Source organism: Orbicella faveolata, unplaced genomic scaffold (genome assembly GCF_042242905.1).
Source record: "Orbicella faveolata isolate gen_17 unplaced genomic scaffold, um_ofav_v1 contig_46, whole genome shotgun sequence".
Taxonomy (NCBI): Eukaryota; Metazoa; Cnidaria; class Anthozoa; order Scleractinia; family Merulinidae; genus Orbicella; species Orbicella faveolata.
In genome coordinates this window covers 8092176-8115000 of record NW_028301576.1, presented here as the reverse complement: position 1 = coordinate 8115000, position 22825 = coordinate 8092176, and the positions used below count along the sequence as shown (strand labels likewise).

Below are 22825 nucleotides of genomic sequence, written 5' to 3'. Positions count from 1 at the left end.
AATATAATATTACTGATTTTGTACAGCCATGTGCTAGAGGGCAATGTTTTCAATAAATTCACTTACCTAAACTAAAGGCTGTGGGACTTAACTACACAACAACAGAACAGTCTATAGGCGGTCTGTGATGAATGGGTTTTTGAAGCATAGCCATTGTGCGTTTGAAGTTTGGGGGTCTCGGTGGTGATTGCTGAGGCACTTAGTTTCATCTATGGTGTTTTCTGGATATCTGTTGATTCGTAGACGTTATCAAATGTGTGGTTGTGTTTATCAGATGCTCTCTGAATGTAGCGTATCTGCTGTATAGGTCTTTTTTCATCACAGATGAAGTCAATCTTTGAGTTCCTAGGTAGTTAAGGCTGAATATGGTGGAGAAAAGTAGCATTTTCAGTCATCTGATGCAGATGTATTCTATCTGTCTGTCTCCTTGCAAATTGGGTGGCTCCAGAAAATATCCATACCCCCACCACAGAGAAAATTGGAAATTCCGGAGGGGTGGGGGTGTGGGGTCAAAGACCCAGGAAATTCCCGAGGGGAGGGGGGTTGGACAGTCACTTTAGTTTCCAGATGTCCTTTGATTCAATACCGATTCAAGTATTGTTCTAACTGTTCAAATATCCTTTCTTACCCACTAAGTAGATCTTTCACATGGGAAAATAGCTTGAATACGCATTATATTTGAAATAAATTGTCTCTCTTCAAAAAGCACTTTGGCAACTATGAAATATGAAGAACGTGCTGTTGCGTGGAAATGGCCACCATTACCTGTTACTAGTCTACATGGAGTCATCTTGTGGACCAAAGAGCACTGGTGACTAGCCTAGTTTGTTTTCGCTTCGGGCTTGAAAGCTGTCGAGTGGCAATTGATTTCTTTTGTGAAAATAAATTTCTTCATAAAGGTAGAAAAGATGTTAGGATTTCACAAACTTGAGTATTTTTTAGTCATGTTTAACTCTCCATTTGTATATAATTTTGCTGTGACATTGCTTTCGTCGCGAGTGTGTCAGCAATCTTGTTCACGATAAACATATGGTGTCAATTTCGTCCACATTTATCTTATCAGTAGGGTACTAAAGGGACTTAGTCATGTAGGAAGGTCATTTGACAAGCTACCATTCTATCTATTTTTTTAAAGCATGTTTAAATAAATAGCTGTATGTTTTCTTTGTATGTATCTTCAGATGATACGATCGATCAAGAATAAACAGCTGTGGCATGCAATGCAGACTGCTAAGTGTTTGGAGGGTTTACTTTCTTGCCAAAACTATTTTTCCAGAGGGTATGGGGGGTGCACATAATACTCGTGGAAATTCCGGAGGGGTAGGGGGGTATTTTAGTGTTCAAAAATTGGAAATTCCAGGGAGGAGGGGGGGGGGGGGGGCTTGCGTGAAATTCATTGCTCAAGGAGTTAGAAAATCAAAGCAGGCTTTCGGGGGTGTACAAATAGTTGCGAGTGGGGACTTCAAGCAGTTACCACCTGTCTCCACATATGGTGTCAATTTCGTCCACATTTATCTTATCAGTAGGGTACTAAGGGGACTTAGTCATGTAGGAAGGTCATTTGACAAGCTACCATTCTATCTATGCCATATATAAAAACCTCTAAAAAACCACACTTGAGATGTGGCCAAAAAAATATACATAGAAGTTTACTCTTTATCTAATGCAGCAGCACAAGATCCGAGGAAAGGGTACAAAATCAATTATGGTAGAACATTTTACAATTATACATGTAAGGCTAAAGCTGTTATAACAAAAGCTTAAAGTGCAACTAACCACCATTTTTGTTTTTTTTCTTTTAATGAAATCTACTAGTTTTCCCAATTACTTTAGCGAAAAAATTATCTTGATTGATACATGTAAAATCCCTGTGTTCTTTCAGGCCTTTAAAGTTGTTATTTCTGTGCCCACGACTGAGCGTAGTGGGATCTGGGTCAGTGATGTCATTGAAGGGCATGGCTAAAAACACTCAAGACATTTGACTGGACTTTGAGTGCTGTGGAAACATATAAATTTGGGGTGTTTGTGCTTCATATTTTATCAAAAATGGACAAGACTTTTAAATGAAAGAACAGTATCATCTAGCAATACAATTTGAAGCCTAGTTACTATTAGGACCGTCACGGCTATGATGTAGATATTTTTTTACGATTTTGAAGTGTGGGTCGCCAGTCAAGCCCGCCACACTGCAAGTCATGGTCGACAATTTGCCAGCCCATTTGACTAATCTACTAATCTACATACAACACTTCTTTTAGTACTCTTACCAAACCCTTGATAGTCCATAACAACAAGAGCATATTTCTCTGCTAATTATTCAAAAATGCAAACAAATTCATCTTATCGCTTCATTATTGCCCACCGACCATATGCATACAAAGTCAATTTAGTGGGTACGAACATGAACATTGCGAGCTACACAAATTTGCATTTTTCATACTAGCAATTAAAAATCCGTTGACAAGATCATGACAAAAGGTTCGGTATGGTATCAGTTAAATGAAATTACATTTCTCCTTCACTGTTCTTTTGTTTTAAGAGTTCTTTTTACGTTCACTAATAACCTGAGTGTTGTGTTTTTGTCAAAAACAAGCTCATTCTTTAGCTTCCTTTCAGTGCTAAAATCTCCGTCGGCAAAGTCAAACCTAAATTGTTAGTTTTAGTTTCCTCATATACTTTTCAATACTTGATTCATAATAAGTTACCTGAGATATATTTCGTTGTTCAAAAAAACAAAACAATGGTGTATGCAGAAGGTACTTTGAGAAACTCGTCCATCATTCTAAATCGTCCCTCAACTGCCAGAATTAACCTTTTTCGCTGTTGTTTTTTGTTGTATTCAAAGGAACTTTCTTCATTCTTCAAGATAATAATAAATGAGGTGAGCTTAAATTAGGCTGAAGCTCAAGCTTTAGTTAAGCTTCATAGTGAAAATTAATTTCTGTTTATCACTCCAGGCTTAATCTTAAATTTGTACTGGTGGTAAGCTTATAATGAGGTTAAATATACTTATTTAACCTAGTTGATGATGAGGAGCATGTTGCCCAGTAGTTGGCGTGGCGTTGACATGGCATTTGCGTCTATTAGCATTTCTGGTGTCATGCTGTGGCATTTTTTTTGTTGCTAGGGTTTGCGTTACTGTAGTACGTAGGCCTGGTGCGGAGCAGTTTCCTGTGTCCCCGGGTCAGTGGTTTATTATTTCAGTTTATGTGTGCCTTTACATGTGGTCGTAGTTTTACTGTGCTTAGTGTTCGGGGCGTCTTGATCAGTTTCAGAGTTTTTTAGTGTTTTCTCCCACCCTCCTCTCCCTTTATTATTATTACCTTATTTATTATTATTTTATTAGTATTTTTATTGTTATTTTGTTATTTATGTTATTATCATTATTATTATTATTATTATTATTGTTTATTGTTGTTATTATTTTAATTTATTATTTCCACTGAGCTCCTGGCTCTGTGTGACGTGTGCTTGGGCTGGGGCTGGGGCTGGGCTGGGTATGGTGGGCGGGGCTTGTGGCTGGGTTGTGGGTAGGGCAGGCTTTTGGGGTACTCTTGCTACCTGGGTTTGGGGTCGGTAGCTCCAGCCCCCAGGTTCCTGGGCACCCAACCTCCATGTGAGACTCAGGTGTTAATGTGTTATACAAGGTTAAATGTATGTAATAGCTCACTTTTGATATCTTTCTAGGTGTTTTGATACTGAATTCTCGAAACTTTCTGTTTCTCTCTTGCAACTTGTTCAATTGATCTTGAGGGTCAAGAATTCTAATCTTTACTTTGTAAAACTCTTCTAGTTGCTTATTTGCATCCCACTTAATGTAGGGACAATTGTTTGTAGTACATTTTTTACACCTATTTTGGCTGATTTTTGGCATTCATGGGGGAAATTTTTGGAATACATGCGATCAATTTGATGCTTTTGTGATGGTGTTGGCAAAGCTCTACTTTTAATTAAATATTTTCTTAGAGTTGGGAATCTCCTAAAGTGAATTTCAATTTTTTCAGGTTAGCATCACCGTGTTGAGCTTCTTACTAGCAACCTTGTTTAGTCAAGATTGTAAAGGCAGGTGTTATTATACTGATATAGAAGAGTCAGTACAAGATCAAGGCTCACGCCTAAGGTGTGAGAGTTGGCAGGTATTGCAGTACTTAGTGATGGTTCTGAAATTATTGCTTCTTTTTTAATACAGGGCATCTGACAGGATGCGGTAATCTGGATCCACATACTTTGCTAATATCTGTATCCTCTGCCTAATCAGAGCTTTTTTCTTCACAAAACAGAAAAACTGTTTCAAATTAGCAATAACACAGCTGTTTACCATCCCCAGGAGTAAAAATTCTGGAGATTTAGGATTTCTCCCAAAATAGCGATGAAAACACGCCATTTCGTTTATGATGATTTTGAACTCTAGATGTTCCATCCATCATTTGGCAAATAGCCTGCAAACTAGTTTTTCATTGTTTGATGTAATGCATACCTGGTTACTAAGTTATGGATGTTCCAAGAACTCAACAACAAATTTCTCACATAAAATATGGAAAACTTGTGTTAAATGAAGAAATACCTGTCTGTAATGAACACTATATCGAGGCTTCTCTAATTACGTGAGTAATCTTAACTCTTTCTGATTCGCCAATTTGTTGCTTAGCAATTACGTCATCCGTTTTTACACGTGGACGTATATAGATAGTGTTAGCGACATATTCCCGCCAGTAGTTCAAGTTTCAGTTATCGTGCGTGCACAGTACGTGTTTTCAAGTAAATTAAGTTTTAAGCTACCCTTGACTATTTAGAGTGCAAACGGGAACCGATGTGTAAGTACAAACTATTTTCTATGCTTGCTTTTTAGTATAAGTTTCAAGTTTTGACGTTTTTTAACCTTAAGTACCTTTAGTCTCGGTTTTTTTTATACAACAGCCTATTGTACTAAGTCCAACACGTGGCAGAGCCCCAGTTTTCAAAGTTTTTATTTCATCTTGTTTTTAGCGATAGATCTTTATAGTTCACACTCTCCCTAGCTTAGGTTTCTATTTAGCAACTTTCCTATAAGAATCTCTGGTAATTCAGTTAAGTCCTTTCTTTGCTAGTATGTTCCTACATCGCTTTCAGTGGCGCTCACGCAAGCACGTTTTTATCACATCGTACAATTTTATTGCTTTCAAGTTTTTAGAGTGTTACCTTTTATTGTATTACGACAGTTAGCAGTATGCGTATCTGTTTGGGATCACTGATGATTTTAATTGTATCTTTACTGGGAAGTTTGACTGGAAGTATTGTCATATCGCAGTTATGATTGGAATGTTCGCTATTATTGTTTCGTGACTCTTGTCATCTTGTAATCTTCTATTATCTAGTAATTAGTTTATTCATTACATTATATTTCAGTTTACGTTCGATTATCGTCAATTAAATCACCGTCAATCACAGCTGATTTTCCGTGATCTCTGGCTTTATTCGATTAGTAAAGCATCTCCCACACACGCTAGTCTCATCGCGACAAGTTGTCTAGCAAGTGACAATTCGGCCTTTCAACAGTCGCTGTGAACCTGACGTTACAGTAAAACATCGAGGCTTGTTCTAAATTCGTCATCGGTATTTCGTGACAAACTATGAGTATCGCATCCGCACCTGAAGATCTGGCGTCGTTTCTTGACGAAGACACTGATGGAGACCGAGAAAATGTCGTGCCCATAGCCCAGTCAGAACTCAATGTCAAAATTTCAAAGCGAAAACAGAAGTTCTCAGAGAAGGGAAAGAGCTTTCTAAAGGAATTGAGAGCAAAAAGAAAAAAAACAGCTTTCCGAAATCTTAAAAGAAAATTAGATCACATTAAGAAACTACGTGAAGATCCCCAAACGGAATTAGAAGTTTTGGAAGTCGAACGCAATGAATTAGATTCTCTAAAAGATGTCTTTAATCAAGCGTGCTACACATACGAAAGTCTGCTGGATAGTCCCGCAGAAAAGGAAGAATCCTATCAGTGGTATGACGTTAGAGATCGAGAATTTACTGAACAAAGAATGAAGCTTTGTGAACAAATCCAGCGCCTTGAAAAAGGATCGCTTTTCACCAAATCTAGCGCCTCGTCGAGCCATAGATCAAAAGTAAGATCCAAGTCATCTAAAGGGTCGACTAGGTCCTCCTCGCGTTCCGTTTCACAAGCTAGAGCGGACGCCGCAGCAAAGGCAGCTAAAGTCAAAATAGAAATGGAATTTCTGGAAAAGGAAAATGAACTCAGGCGCATTCAACTAGAAAAGGAGTATGCGCTCGCAAAGGCAGAAGAAAGTGCGTTCAAAGAAATTCTAAATGAAGAATATAAATTAAACACGCAAACAAAACAGGAAATTAAACTCGAGGACAAAGAGATAAGCCCCCAACAACCAACAGCTGTCACGACAAGAATTGCAAAACAGGAAATGAACCCCAACAGCCCTCCTTTTCTGCCTAACACGATTCCAGACAACTTTGGCCAGCAACCAGCAAACAGTATACAGAACTTTGAACCATCATCTAGTATAAGTTTCGCCCTTAACCAACTGGTCAACCTTCAAGCCCAACAAACGCAATTAAGCTCAGCGCTAATCAATCAACAAAGGACCTTTCACCTCCCCGTTAAGGAGCCTCCGACATTTTCCGGCAACTCATTCGAATATCCGGCTTTCGTGACCGCATTTGATAGTATTATCGCCGCCAACGTCCCCGCTGATAAGGACAAATTGTTCTTCTTAGAAAAATACACGACCGGCAAGGCCAACGAGGTGGTTAAAGGTTTCCTAGCGACAAACTCTGAAACCGCATACAGCGAAGCCCGGAAACTGCTCGATCAGCGTTTTGGAAATCCTGTGGTGGTAGCCGAAGACTACAAAAAGAAACTTAGAGGTTGGCGACAGATCAGTGATGGCGATAGTAAGGGACTGGAGGAATTCTCTGACTTTTTGGTGCGCTGTGAAGAGGCTATGAAGACTATGAAATCTATGTCGGAGCTGGATTCTACTCAGATCCTACAGTCGATCTCCGCCAAGTTGCCGTCGTACTCGGGCGTCAAGTGGTGTAGGTCCGCTCATGAGACTCAGGTAAAGGGAAAGAGACTCGTGGGTTTTACGGACTTTGTCAAGTTTGTCAAACAAGAAGCCGAAGTAGCAAACGACCCGATCTTTTCTCCAGACGTACTTAAGAGAGAAAGGAAAAGGAACGGCCCGGTTAGAGACAACACCCGTAGCACAAGGTCGAGGTATCAAGGTGGAATCAATCCAAGTCAATCATTGGTCACTTCTACCACTCCAGTAGGCCATTCTGAACAGACACAATCAGCAGCCACATCGGGGCGCGAACAGTCCTGCCCAGCCTGCAATGGCAAACATACAATAGTGAAGTGCAGCAATTTCACCAAGGCTACTCCAGACAAGAGGTTGGATCTCATCATCGAGAAACGCCTATGCTTCAGATGCTTCGGAGCGGGTCACGTTTCCGCTGACTGCACATCCAAGCAAACCTGTGGTGAGTGCGGAAAGCGTCACAACACCTTGCTACACGGAGCGACTCTAAAGTCAAAGACACGCAGCGAGCAAACTCCGCCAAGCGCTCAGTCGTCACGCAATCCACCCCAACCCTTGCAACCAGACCACGCTGCCGAGTCTGCTCACTCAAATGCTGCCAGCGTCTCCCACAGTTCTGTCGGTACATCGAACGCCATCATCATGTGTCGAATCGTGCCTGTAGTCCTGTACCATAAGGATAATCCCAGCAAAGAAATTAAAACGTACGCACTCTTGGATGACGCTAGTGACACGACGTTCGTGACAAATAAGGTAAAGAGCGAGCTTGGAGTTGAGGGAGTCGACACAAGTCTCAATTTAAGCACAATGCACGGCCGCAAAGTAATCCCTGTATCCCGTATCGACGGATTGATAGTGGAGCGCCCCGACAGACGCGCGCAGGTCGAACTCCCTAAGGCGTATGCAAGAGACATAATCCCATCCAGAAAGGACCAAATCCCAACCCCAGCAGCAGCAGACAAGTGGCAACACCTGAAGAAAATAAGGGACAAAATACCTCCGCTAGACGAAAACCTCGACGTTGGAATACTGATCGGATCCAACTGCCCGAAGGCGATTAAACCAAAGGAAGTGATAACTGGTAAAAGCGAAGATCCATACGCAGTCCGAACACTCCTTGGTTGGTGCATAGTCGGACCGGCCAATCTTTCAGAGACCCCCCTAGACGAAGACGGTGTAGCAACGTGCAACAGGATTATAGCACATGAGAACACGCCTGAAACAAGCCACGTTAGTTTCATCCTGGAAGACAAGACAAAGGAGGTTCTAAACCCCTGCTATGTAAATCAAATGTTTGAGATGGACTTTGCGGAAAATAAGCACATGGCTCAGCAAAGTCTCTCCAAGGAAGACAAGAGGTTTCTAAACATCGCAGAGACGCGCATACACAGACGTGACGACGGCCACTACGAACTTCCACTCCCGTTGAAGGAAAGCTTCAAAGGTCTCCCTAACAACAGAGATGACGCTGTCCGACGCATGTACCACCTCAAGAAACGGTTTACGTCGCCGAGTGACAAAGAATACAAAGAAGAGTACATGAAGTTCATGGGAGACATGATTGAAAACGGCTACGCCGAAAGGGTTCCGAGTGATGCTGAAGCGAAGTCCGGCATGACCTTTTACATTAATCATCACGGTACAAGACATCCGAAGAAAAAGAAGTTAAGAATAGTCTTTAATTGCAGCCAAGAATACAATGGGGAATCCCTGAACAAGAATCTGTTGCAAGGTCCTCTACTGACCAACAACCTTACTGGTGTCTTGTTGAGATTCCGACAAGAACCCGTTGCCGTGACATGTGACATTGAGGGCATGTTCCATCAAGTCCACGTCAATCCCGAGCACCGTGACCTGCTTCGCTTCCTCTGGTGGGAGGAGAATGATCTTTCTAAAGATCCTGTAGACTATCGCATGACAGTCCACCTGTTCGGCGCGACGTCATCACCAAGCTGCGCCAACTTTGCACTCAAGCAAACCGCGAATGACTTCGAGGGAGAATACGGTGAACAAGCAGCCAACTTCGTGCGAAACGATTTCTATGTAGATGACGGCTTGAAGTCAGTCGCTACAGCAGCGTCAGCAGTAGAATTGGTGAAAAATGTAAAAGCCATGTGTCATCAAGGAGGATTCAATCTTCACAAGTTCTTGTCCAACAGCAAAGAGGTAATCAAGAACATCCCCGAGAGTGACAGGGCAGAGGGAGTTAAAGAGATAGACCTAGACCTGGACGCACTTCCCTTAGAACGCACACTAGGAGTCCAATGGTGCGTCGAATCTGACAGCTTCGAATTCAGCGTCGTCCTGCAAGACAAACCATGCACGAGACGAGGTATCCTGTCGACCGTAAGCTCTATATATGACCCTATAGGTTTTGTAGCCCCCCTGATGCTTCAAGGAAAGTCAATACTGCAAGAGTTATGCAGTCTCCATTTGGACTGGGACGATCCAATACCAGAAGACACGAGGATGAGATGGGAGAAATGGAGAATGGAACTGATGAAACTACAGAGCATCACGATTCCTCGGTGTTACAAGCCTAAAGATTTCGGTCAAGTCGTCAGAGCAGAGCTGCACCATTTCAGTGACGCAAGCGTCCGGGGCTATGGCCAGTGTAGCTATTTACGTCTCGTAGATGATGCAAACAAGGTCCACTGCGCTTTCGTGATGGGAAAATCGCGAGTAGCTCCTCTCAAACCTGTAACCATCCCGAGACTCGAGCTAACCGCCGCTGTTTGTTCCGTACGGATAAGTCAACAGATTCATCGTGAGCTAGAATACCGGATCGATGAGGACTTCTTCTGGACGGACAGCAAAGTTGTACTTGGGTACATAAGCAATGAAAGCAGACGTTTTCATGTATTCGTCTCTAACAGAGTACAAGAGATACAAGACAGTACCCATAGAAGCCAATGGCGGTATGTTGACACTAAACAGAACCCAGCAGATGAAGCGTCACGTGGAATGAAGACCGATGAACTCCGAGATTCGCGGTGGATTCTGGGACCAGAGATGTTATGGAAGGAAGAAGGCGAATGGCTGAACGATGACGAACAAGAACATAACTTGAAGTACGACGACCCAGAGGTTAAGAAATCCGTCGCCATGGCATCATCCTCAGTCGACCAAAGAAAGGCCACCCTAGAAGAGAGAATCGAGCGTTTTTCTGATTGGTACCGAGCCCGGCGAGCAGTAGCACTCTGTTCGAAGTACATCCAGAAACTAAGGAAACGCGTGAACAAAGAACCAAGCGAAGCGGTCCAAGTGTCAGCTGAAGATTTGGAGGAGGCCGGAAGGTCAATCATTCACGCCGCACAGTCTAAGGCCTTTCAAGACGAGTTTAAGTTACCTGCAAGGGAAGCAGAAGAACAGGGATCCTTCCCGAAGCAGAAAACTGCGAAGTTACGCAGTTCAATCAACAAGTTAGATCCGTTCATCGATGAATACGGAGTCCTACGCGTTAGCGGCCGCCTCAAGCATGCAGATCTCTCAGACAAGGTGAAGCATCCAGTAATCCTACCCAAAGGCAGCCACGTGACCAGCCTTATAATTAAGTACTACCACGAGCACAGCAAACACCAAGGCAAAGGAATAACGCTCAACGAGATTCGATCCCGCGGTTTTTGGATCATTGGAGGCTCGTCCGCTGTGAGCAACGTCATTGCTTCCTGTGTGACATGTAGGAAGCTGCGAGGTGCCGTTATTGAGCAGAAGATGTCTGACCTTCCCGAGGACCGACTAGAAAGCTGCCCACCCTTCACATATTGCGGCGTAGACTACTTTGGCCCATTCACGATTAAAGAAGGGCGCAAGGAGCTAAAACGCTATGGAGTCCTATTCACTTGTATGTCGTCAAGAGCTATCCATCTGGAGACTGCAGCCTCGCTGGACACAGACTCCTTCATAAACGCGTTGAGACGCTTCCTAAGTCGTAGGGGCCCAGTGAGACAGCTAAGAAGCGACAATGGAACAAATTTCGTAGGAGCTCGTCGAGAACTCAAAGAAGCTTTAGAAGAAATGAATGATAGCCGTATTAAGGAAGAACTCCTTAAGTCACAGTGTGACTGGATCAAATTCGAGATGAACGTTCCAGCCGCAAGCCACATGGGCGGAGTATGGGAGAGGCAAATAAGGACGGTGCGCTCAATCCTATCCTCACTTCTCTCTAACAATGGTACACAGCTGGATGATGAGTCCCTGAGGACGCTAATGTGCGAGGCGGAAGCGATAGTCAACAGCCGCCCCCTCACCACCAATCACCTTTCAGACCCAGATTCGCCAGAACCGCTAACCCCTAATCACTTGCTGACAATGAAATCTAAGGTTCTACTCTCACCACCCGGAAAATTCGAGCCAGCTGACATGTACACCCGCAAACGCTGGAGACGTGTGCAACACCTCGTCAACGAATTCTGGACCCGCTGGCGAAAAGAGTATTTACTAAGTCTTCAGGAACGACAGAAGTGGACGCGGCCTCGTCGAAATCTACGTGTCGGCGATGTCGTGATGGTTAAGGACACCAACCTTCCACGGAATGCATGGCAACCCGCCCGCGTCGCCACGGTCTACTCAAGCCAGGATGGTCAAGTCCGCAAAGTTCAAGTGGCTCTACCAGATGCCTGCCTGGATAAGGAAGGAAGGAGGTCAGGACCCATACGGTATCTGGAGAGACCGGTACAGAAACTGGTACTTCTTGTGCCATCCCCTGAGTAAAGACCGGAGTAGTCCCGGCCGAGGAGCCTGCTGCCAACCATGAACTGTGACATTAATTTTCGTGATAAATATAGCTTATGAACATTGTAGACATTGAACATTAGTTAATTACATAAACAGTGATTAGTGAAATATCTGGATATTTCAGGGGAGCCATGTAATGAACACTATATCGAGGCTTCTCTAATTACGTGAGTAATCTTAACTCTTTCTGATTCGCCAATTTGTTGCTTAGCAATTACGTCATCCGTTTTTACACGTGGACGTATATAGATAGTGTTAGCGACATATTCCCGCCAGTAGTTCAAGTTTCAGTTATCGTGCGTGCACAGTACGTGTTTTCAAGTAAATTAAGTTTTAAGCTACCCTTGACTATTTAGAGTGCAAACGGGAACCGATGTGTAAGTACAAACTATTTTCTATGCTTGCTTTTTAGTATAAGTTTCAAGTTTTGACGTTTTTTAACCTTAAGTACCTTTAGTCTCGGTTTTTTTTATACAACAGCCTATTGTACTAAGTCCAACACGTGGCAGAGCCCCAGTTTTCAAAGTTTTTATTTCATCTTGTTTTTAGCGATAGATCTTTATAGTTCACACTCTCCCTAGCTTAGGTTTCTATTTAGCAACTTTCCTATAAGAATCTCTGGTAATTCAGTTAAGTCCTTTCTTTGCTAGTATGTTCCTACATCGCTTTCAGTGGCGCTCACGCAAGCACGTTTTTATCACATCGTACAATTTTATTGCTTTCAAGTTTTTAGAGTGTTACCTTTTATTGTATTACGACAGTTAGCAGTATGCGTATCTGTTTGGGATCACTGATGATTTTAATTGTATCTTTACTGGGAAGTTTGACTGGAAGTATTGTCATATCGCAGTTATGATTGGAATGTTCGCTATTATTGTTTCGTGACTCTTGTCATCTTGTAATCTTCTATTATCTAGTAATTAGTTTATTCATTACATTATATTTCAGTTTACGTTCGATTATCGTCAATTAAATCACCGTCAATCACAGCTGATTTTCCGTGATCTCTGGCTTTATTCGATTAGTAAAGCATCTCCCACACACGCTAGTCTCATCGCGACAAGTTGTCTAGCAAGTGACAATTCGGCCTTTCAACAGTCGCTGTGAACCTGACGTTACACTGTCAATAAATATTAACTAGTAACAGATCAAGCATATAATTGTCACAGTTGCCGGGCATGGTGTTTAATAAGGTTATTCTATTATTAAAGAACTTAAATTGTGGGTAAGACTTTGAAATACTTTTCATTTCACTGTTAATTGTTTGGTACATTGGAAAGGCTTTATTATCAATTTTGTTCACTGGTGAAATTTACGCATAATCCAGTGTGTTTTCTGCATAATCTCGGCACATTTTTCCTCATTTTTCCTCACGAAAATTTCCACATACTGGTAATGTAATTTGTTATTTTTTTTTTGCACTCTGTCAATTTTGTTCCTTTCAATGTTTCTGCTAAATGGCCAAAGGAAAGTCTTAATCAGAAGTTTGCCTCATCTGTTTTTGCAAAAATACTGAAATTTTAATTATGATAAGTAATAATCACTGGACTGAGTGGAAAACAATTCAGGAAGTAATTGGGCAAGTTCTTTCAAAATTGGACAAGTACGTGGCATGAGGCTAGTTTAAAATTACTAGCACGATTAATCCTGATGCAAGGTCCAATTTGTATCATTAACAAACTTCAAGATTATTATCAACTTCTTTTGAGTGAAAAAGTCAATAGAGTGTAGTGAACGTAAGGAAGGAAGGAGGCCATTAAAGCTCACTCATTGACATGTGAATAGCGTACATGTAGTATCCAATTCCAGGTATCCAAAACTGACTATTACAAAAAGTTAAAATTGGATACCTTCAATATGACACCCATGTCAGTGGCAGATCTAGGAGAGGGGCCCGGGGGTCCCCTCCCCCCTTATTGCAGGTAAAAAAAATTTCAGAAGTAAGAAAAACCAGTAGGGCATGCAAAAAATACGGCCCCCTCCCTTCCCCTGTAGCTCAAGGTCTGGATCCACCACTGCACATGAATTTGCTTGACAAATAGGCGTGTGGAGAATCAGTCACAATACAGCATTTTTTTAGAGATATGATTAGGACAATTATTTTTACTCAAGATAAGTAATAACAAGCAGTTGTTGATCTTCTTCAATTAGGCATCCAGCAAATGCTGATTGATCAGTTGAATCACTACTGCCAGAAATGGACAACAGGAGGGAAAGAAAGACATCAGGCGAGTCAACTGCCAGTGACAGCTCAGAGACTGTATCATGCAGACCTTATTATCTACCAGAATCACCAGCTGCTGGTTCTTCATCACAAGTAGTTAGATTAGCTTGCAGTTCTTCAGCATCTTCATCAGGAGTTGGTGATTATTCACGATCACCTGCAGGAGGAATGTCAGGTAACCTCAAGTGAAATCTGTGGCCCTAGTTTGAATCCTAAATACAGTGTTGTATGGATTGATTTTGTTGTTAGTTCTAGCTCTAGCTCCTGGGATTAATAATTTTCTCTGGGTTCTCCTGTTGTCAGTAATTTTATCTTTGATCTACAAAAGCCAACATGTCTAAATTCCAGTTTGATGTGGAAACAGTAAATGAAAATAAACAGCCACTCTGTGGATATACTGTAATTCATTTTGATATGTTTACTTGATATGTATTTTTTTCTTTTCTAATTTCTCTCTTTCCCATTTCTCACATTTAGCCTGATGCCTCTTGTTAATCTTGTTATCTACTTGCCAATCTATACAAAATAATGGGTGTGCCTTTCTCCACCTAAAAGAAACACATTTTAGTAAAGGGTCTTTATTCAGTGCTAAGGACCAATTTGTTTAGCAAATTACTGAGGCTTAAGTTATCATTACACAACACAAATTTAAAGAAAACTTGCAAGAGAAATTAAGTTGTAAGGGACATTAGCTGTTATTGTAGGTGAGTGTTTACTGCATTGAGCATTTTCAAACAATGAAAGTGTTTTACTGTCATTCTTACATCAGCCACATGGCATAATTTCTTTCAGTTGAATTCTTCTCACAGACCTATTCCAACCCTCTTCCCTTTTGACACATAACTGAGTTCTCAGGCTCGCATGCTCAGTTTGTTAATGACACTACAATGAGCCACTCTACACCCATACCACCACCCCACCCCACAAGCTAAGAGCTGCTGCAAAGCCAGGAAAATAAATCCTGAGGGACTGGGATTATTATGCACAGTGTACATAGTTCAGAACAGTGTAGGTGACTTAACAAACATATGCTGTGCATAAATCAAGGAAATATCGTTATCATCAAATTTTGTTTCTGCAGATAAATCAAGAGAGGAGAAAAGAGGACTGTCACCCAGTTGGAGTACACCAAATCCTAAACAAGCCAAACTCACACATGTGGACAAAACAGGTTATTTTATTTTATACGTCTTCAGTATAATTATACATACAAGAAACCTAGCCAAGGAATGCACAGGCCTATTTTCATTCCATCCTCCAAAAGTCCTCTTCATTCTCTTCATGATGTACATCACAGCTTTCTCATCATGCAGCAGTGTTTTGTCAGCCTAGGGGTTAAAACCCTGATCATGCCCAGAAAGCTGAGCAAACATTTTTTTCCCTACAATTAAGACAAACAAACAGTTACAAGTTTTGGTGCCCTCCCTGTGAAAATGCACTTTGCCAGTGCAGGGTGATGCAGTGGTAACAGCTTGAGGGGGTTCACTACTTATCAGTGTGTCCTGGGTTTGAGTTCTTAGTTAAACAGCATACCTGGACTGAGTTTGTTGTTGGTTCTCGTTCTTGCTCTAACGTTTTTGGCCAGCTTCTATATCTTTGCTCAACCACAAACGCCAAGTCCCTTAAATCCAAATTCCAATTCTATTTGGAGACAGAAGACTCAAATATAGCCACTCCAGACTTGTGCCTGTTGTTTGGTTCCAAGTTATTTTTATTTTCATTTTCACTTCCAAAACAGCATGATTTGGTGACCCCTTGCACATTAACATCAGAATAAGAGTGCATATAACTGCGCCCATCTAGTGAATTAATAATCAACAAATCAGTTAATAATAGTTTCATATTCCAATTCTGCTGTCTAACAGGCACCTTATCACCAGGAGAACTCTAATTGCTAGTGCAGAGGGGTTTCGTCAGAACACTAACCCCTACTGATCCCTTGCTGACCCCCATGTTCTATCAGGCTGGAGCTTGTCCCGGTTGCTGTAGCATGTAGCGACCAGGAGTAATTCTATCGCCCCCCCCCCCCCCCCCCCCCTCTTCCCGGCCAGGGCTCAAACTCAGACCGCTTGATCCTGAGTTCAGCACACTAAGCATGAGACCACTGGGCCGCGCAACCCCACTACTGACCCCTATGCCGAAATCAATGGGAAAAGAAATAAATATTAAATAAATAAACGGCTGATAAATTGCTTTAAATGAGGTAAAAAAAAAAAGATTTTCAAGAGAGCGTCATGTTAAAGAGATTACATTACCTTGAGAATCTGTGCCCTTTTCTACGACCACATGCATCAAGGAGAAAGTTATCCAAAACCACTTGAAATTTCGAATACTGGCTTCGGGAAAATTGGCAAGAAAAAAAAAAATTCAACCAAAAGGTTAAAAACTATTCTCTTAAAGACTAGCGGCTCTGCCAACCTGACACTTCACACAATTAAAGGTTACTGAGAAACATAAGCTTAGCCGTAAATGTAAAAGCTGTTCAGAAGGATTAGAAAGTTAGCCATGTTACCTTCGACAGATCGCTCAACTTAAGAAGAAGCCCAGCCATAAATGTTCTCTTCCCGACCGCACAATGAAACATTTGTCCACTTCTCAGAAAAAAAGGCATTAAAAAAGCAGCGGGAAAAACAGTTTACCAAACCAGTTTCCCTGCAAATTGAGTAGTACAAAAACAAGAAATATCACAAATCCAAAGTGTTCGGCTGACGTGACGCAGTGTACCTAATTTTGGTCATTGCTTTCTTGTGAATTTCACTCTTCCCTGGGCGGGCCCTCGCAGTTTGGAAAATTACGCCTGTTTTCGCTATGAAGGGATAAACATAGAGCCAAACTATCATCGTTATTAGCAAGAGCATACATCCAAACCATTTATCAATGTCCCGTTTTGTTTTTAACTTGAACGTTTTGAACAGGAAAGAATCAATATTTTCAGTTGCAGCTTTCACCTGCATAATTTTATGTGGAAACGTAAGAAAAGTTCTTTTCCAAAATCGAAATTTGGCTTGAGGGGTCATGAGAGACTATGATCATAGCCTCTTGGGTGTCGTGAATAAATATCTTGTTTCAGTTGAAGGAGAGATGATGTTTTTATCACTTTAATTTGTAACAAAATCAGTTGCATCATTGGTTAACTTCAAGCTTTTACTCTCTCTCTCATATAGTCCGTTTTAAAGAAGGCAAACCTGGTGATGGTGATCTAGATGAGCTGGCGGGAAAGATTGCTGCAAAGTGGCAGAAGCTGGGACTTCGCCTTGGCATTGGTCAGGATTTACTGGACGAAATAGATGCTAATGCAAGAGAAAAACCATATCGGATGTTACTTGACTGGAGAAATACAACAACTTCGACTACATTTTATTGTGACCTCTACAACGCTTTGTGTCACCACAGAGTAGGTCTCAATAACGTGGCCAACGAATTTTGTGGTAAGGAAACTCCATGACACATTTTGTTCCAGTGTGACTACTTGAACCAGGTTTGGAAATGAAAAAAATAGCCGAGGATAGGGTCTCCTCACAATCTACAGGACAGTATTTTTAATCTTCATACATTTGCCTCAATACAATAGTTTTCACTCGAATGTGATGCAGAGCAATGGTTTCTTAACTGCTATGAAATAATGCCCATAGGTTCGGATTGAGTTAAGGAGGGACCTTAACGGTGACTTTCTTGAAGGGGTTACGGGAGCATTCCCCGAGATATCTGAGAAAATCCAGACAAATCCGTACAGCATTGTTATGCACTGAAGAAGTTTCGGGGGCAAACTTTATTGTCAGTTTCAGCCACGTTGTATGTCGAACACACAGCGCAAAGCATAACGGGAACATTGCTTACCTACAGTTTGTAGAAAGTACAATCAGTATGGTTAATCTCTACCTCTACGTAGACCAATTGGTAAGTGACGTGGAAAGTTAAAGGGAAAAAAACCTGCAGTAGACTTAAGGAAAAGTTTTTCCCGCGATTGGAACCCCCAAAAAGTTGTTTCCGTGGAGGTAGAACAAACATAAACAAAATTCTTTAAATTGCTGTGCAGACGCGCGTAACTAAGACGAATGAGGTTTCTTTATGTTTGCAATGCATACCATTAACACTCCTTTACATTAAGTTGAAAAAGACAGAAAAGCTGCGAAGAATTTACACTGTAAAATGAATCTTTGAGTCAAAAAGGCCTTCTAGTCTAAATACATTAAAGACAGTATGTATAATTGTAGACTCTGTAATTTTCAACATTTTTAGATATGGCCTTCGCAGATACATGTAAGAAGTTACGTTCTCACATGTATTGTTTCAGTTTCTTGAGTGCAGTACAGTATGACTCATGTCTATACTACGCCGAAAGAATTTGAAAACGGATGTTTCTCTCTGAAAACGCATCAAATGTTTTCCATCCACACTGCGCCGGAGGAATTTGAAAACACAACAATCACCGGTCATTTTGGATTTTTGTTGGAGGAAATCTCCGCCAGGAAAATGACGTAATTATCGCGACGCCATCGCTTTCGAAAAGCTCCATTTTCAAAATGTTTTCGCTGTCCACACGAAAACGAAAAGCCGGCGTTTTCAAATTCCTCCAGTTTGAAGAGCGTTTCCGAAAAGCTCCGTTTTCTTGAGGGATTAGTGCGAACGGAAGGCCTAACCGTAAAAATAAAGCTGCGTTTTCAGAGTCCTCTGCCGTAGTGTGGACGGGCCCTCAGGGTGCTTCATCGAGCTATGATACACGCGAGAAGTCAGGAGAGCATCACAAATGAGCGAGACAACATTCCTGCGTGCATCGTAAAGGCTGGTTCCCTTATCATTACTGCGATCGCCGCAAAAAAAAAAGGAGTTCAGAGGTCATTGCGATCGTTACGACAACGATCGTAACTTTTTCTGAAGCGATCACAGCGATCATATGGAAACCAGCCTAAGCTCGATGATGCACAGCGAAATGCATCAATCAATTGTTTTCTTACATTGCCAGTGAAAATAAATGAGCGACGGGACTACATGGGCAGAAAAAAAATGTCTTGTGGAATTATTGTGGATTTTTTAGCTTGCGCACTTATATTGAGTATGATAACGCGGCTTGCAAGCTATGTTATTATTTTTACTGAAGCCCTAATTCGTTATCATTGCAGTAACTGATTCAGAAGCATCTGCGGAGGACATTTTTGATGTGAAATCCTGTCGAAGTAAACTTGCAGAGCATTACAAGAGAACCGCCAAAGTGCCTACCTCTGTGTGGTCTAAAACATCACCTGTAGACATTCACCAGATCTACACTCGACTGTCGTGGGTGAAAGAGGAACAAACCCCTGCTGGGTCATCACGGTCTGAACTGAAACATTACACGGATGTGTTCAGTGCAAACAAGAACGGTGTTGTACCGAAGAGGATACTCGTGCAAGGACAAACGGGTATTGGGAAGAGCACTTTCGTCAAGAAACTGGCTGTAGACTGGGCTGAACTTGATGAAACGACTACAAGAGACCAACAGAAAGATATCCTGAAGAAGTTCGAGCTTTTGGTTGTCGTTAATCTCAAAGAAGTGTCTAAATGCCAAAGCCTCAAGGATGTTATAAGTCGCTCATCTATTTTCGCACGGAAGGATAAACATCTTACAGATAGCCTGCTGAATTACATCACCAACAATGAAGACAAGGTTTTGCTGGTGTTTGATGGATACGACGAGTATCGCTGCGGCAGCAAGTCCGAGATCTACGATATATTCAGTGGAAATGAGCTGAGAAACTGTTGTGTCCTGATAACGACTCGAATTTCCAAAGCTGACGGGCTACGAGCGTTTAAAGACATGCATGCTGAGATCACCGGGTTTGGTAAAGAGGAGAGAGAGGCCTTTATGAGCAGAATGCTTGGTGGCAAAGCAGAAGCAAGAGAACTGAGTGGTCATCTTGTTCGGCAAAAGCTGGAAGACTTAGCGAAAGTTCCGCTTCTTCTTCTCTTCTTTTGCACCCTGTGGAAAAAGGGGAAGTCCAAGAGCTTTCCAGAAAGCAAAACAAAATTGTATTTGGCGATCGTCCAATACGTGTTGGATTACAATCAGGGGAAAGACTCTCCTGCTCGGTTTGGCAAAGTACACGATTCCAAAGATGTCCTTGCTGAAATCGGAAAGGTGGCGTTGGAATGTCTTTTGAAGGACGATCATGTGTTTGAGTATGATCAACTATCCGCTGCCGTTCTTTGTGATGAAAGTCTTATCATTGGCTTACTTCAAATTACTGAGTACGCAGAAAATCTTCGACCTGCAGGAATGGTATCCTTTATCCACAAGAGCATCCAAGAGTTCTTGGCGTCCTGGTTCGTCACCTACAGATGTGTCCCTCAAGGAAATCTCGGTGGAATTGAACAGCACACACGCTCCTTTGACGATTGTAAGGCCTGGGGGAATGTTTTCCAGTTCGTTTGCGGTTTGTCTGACGATGGAGCAGTGAAGGTTTTGCAGCACTTAACATCAGTCAGGATCTCTGACCCAACATTGGATTTATCAAAGACAATACCAGATGAAGAAAACGAGACAGACGTGCCACTGTGTAACGTCACAATCAGGCATGAGAGGTTCAGTGAATTGGTTGACCAATCTTTTCACGAAGTTCAGTCAAAACCTGCACTGGTGAGACATTGGCTTGATTGCACAGCTGGGATCATCGTGATTACCCCTTACAGACCATTTCCTGAACATATAGCAAAGATGACACTTTTGAACGAAGTTGCTTCCTGTAAAGCTGTATCTTTTCCTGGTCTTTTTTTATATTTTGCTAGGGGGAAACTCATGTCAAGGTTACACGAGGTTCTGGAGTTTTTCGATTGCTTACGTGCCCCACTGAGAATAACCGAGAACTCTGCGGCTCTCTTGATTGGAGATTTTTTAAGGCAGTTCAAGACTGTAGGATGCAGAGAGTGTTTTTTTAATTGCATTCTTCGTTTCCATAATGGAAAAGCTCAGTTTTACATAACAGATTTAACGCTGTCGTGTGATGACCATGTGAGACTATTTACTGAAACAATTACCATTTCTACTCCATCTCGCTCCACAAATCTGTGTTCAGAACAGTCAAGTTTGAAATTCTTAAGATCTCTTTGCTGTCATCAATTAAGGAACGCACAGGCATTCAAAGATCTTGGTGCGGTTTTCAGAAACTGTAAACATTTGAATACCATTGAATTTGCACGATGCGGGATCGGTTTTTGTGAACTGCTGGAGCAAATACCAAATGGCAGTACGTGCTCTTTGATTATTGGTTGGGACCCGTTACACCGCAGGGGAATAGAGATGCCAAGGCCCGCTTACTCACTGACATCAGTTGAAGCTGAGAAACTGGCTGGTGTGTTACCACGATTTAACGTCACCGTTCTTACCCTTCTATTAGGTCACTGCTGTGCTGCAGCAGTTAACAAACTTGTTTGTAGTATCACACACAAGAGTCTTCAGCTACTGAGACTGCATGGTTTAGCGCTGACTCCAGTAGTAGCCGCGGCGCTCGGTCGGTCACTTCCTGAAATGTCGTCCTTAAAAACACTCGAGTTATCTACGTTGAATGGAAGCAATTTGCAAATGAAGGAACTGGAGGCGCTGTTTGGAGGAATCAACAAAACATACCCGGCTTTGGAATGGCTTTCATTAATGAATTTTAACGTTAGAGGTAGCCTTGCTCCACTCACCAAGCGCGTTCACTTCTTTCCCAACTTGACACGGTTGGCGCTTTTGTTAATAAATATGGATGAAAGTGACCTGCGTGGTCTGCTGGAGAGCTTAAAATCCATTCCTAATCTGAACATGCTGATCCTAGTCAGCAATCCACTAGGTTCCCGGGACACGGTTCAATCTATTGTGAAACAAGCACTGCCTCGGGTTCTTCTTCTTTATTGGCAATACCAGGTTCATCCATTCAGTGAAGAAAGTAGACTTGTACTCTGGTAGAAGCACGGATTGTCTTCAGTGTCACGTGACTTGAACTGCTCGTCCTTGTACCACGTACAAACTGACATTACTTGAGATCATAGAATAATATCTGACAATAACAGGCGATACCATTGTTTTACGAGCTACTCGTGTAAACACCGTAAGCTTATTTCAGGATGTAATTCTCAACAATTTGTAATTGATATCTAAATGGGATATTCAGTGTAACAAGTGAATTTTGTCTGAAGCGCGTAACTGACTTTCTATCAAAGAGCAAGTCACGATTTTTGTTAAATTTTCGGACTCACAGTATTGTAGCGGAGAATTTTAATTTGAATTGAATCAACAAGTTAATTGATTCCGTGTTTAAATAAGATAAAAAAGATGCTTAGAGTTAATTCGCTAGAAAATTTATCGCGTAAATAGAAAAAAAAGCGATAATGAACTGTTTAGTTGAGCTTAGTTGAGAAATATTTGCCTAGATACCGTTTGCGATACTTGCCTCATTGTTCCAAGATGAACAGTAATTTTGTAAAAAGTGTAAAAATCTGCATTATATATTCGAACATGAAAGTAGTTAAAATTGCAAAGTTTCTAGCTGTTCTTTTTTTTTCCCTTTCTCTCCTGAATGAAATTTTAGAAAATAGCCCTTGAAGGCTGGTTTTCGTTTGAACCTTACGATCACTTTCAAAAAGGTTCGCGATCGTTGCAATCATATGGAAACAACTTTGCAGCGAGACAGACTTAAGAGTGCATCCACGATAGGACCAGGCAGGGGCGGCACAAGCTATCTCACTGATTTTGATGAAACTTGGCCAGTTTGAAGGGGTTCACCCAAAACTACTTCAGTCTAAGTTTAAGGAAATTTGGTCAAAACCGGGGGGAGTTGACCACCCCCCTAGTTTT

The 22825-nt window shown here is 41.8% G+C and overlaps 1 protein-coding gene and 1 pseudogene across 2 annotated transcripts in view; both read left to right on the top strand.

Moving 5' to 3' along the window:
- The window catches only part of LOC110050965 (uncharacterized), a 24401-nt pseudogene extending 1892 nt beyond the window's left edge, over nucleotides 1–22509 (top strand). Inside the window, exons 2-7 of the transcript XR_016203458.1 lie at nucleotides 2846–2881; nucleotides 4005–4136; nucleotides 13944–14191; nucleotides 15098–15187; nucleotides 17181–17444; nucleotides 19137–22509. The product of XR_016203458.1 is annotated as an uncharacterized LOC110050965 (transcript). The remainder of the gene's footprint in view (nucleotides 1–2845; nucleotides 2882–4004; nucleotides 4137–13943; nucleotides 14192–15097; nucleotides 15188–17180; nucleotides 17445–19136) is intronic.
- On the top strand, nucleotides 8535–11768 carry LOC149098230 (uncharacterized). The gene has a single exon (XM_089276660.1). It carries the CDS (start codon nucleotides 8535–8537, stop codon nucleotides 11766–11768), a length of 3234 nt encoding a protein of 1077 aa, XP_089132786.1.
- Nucleotides 22510–22825: the final 316 nt, after the last annotated feature.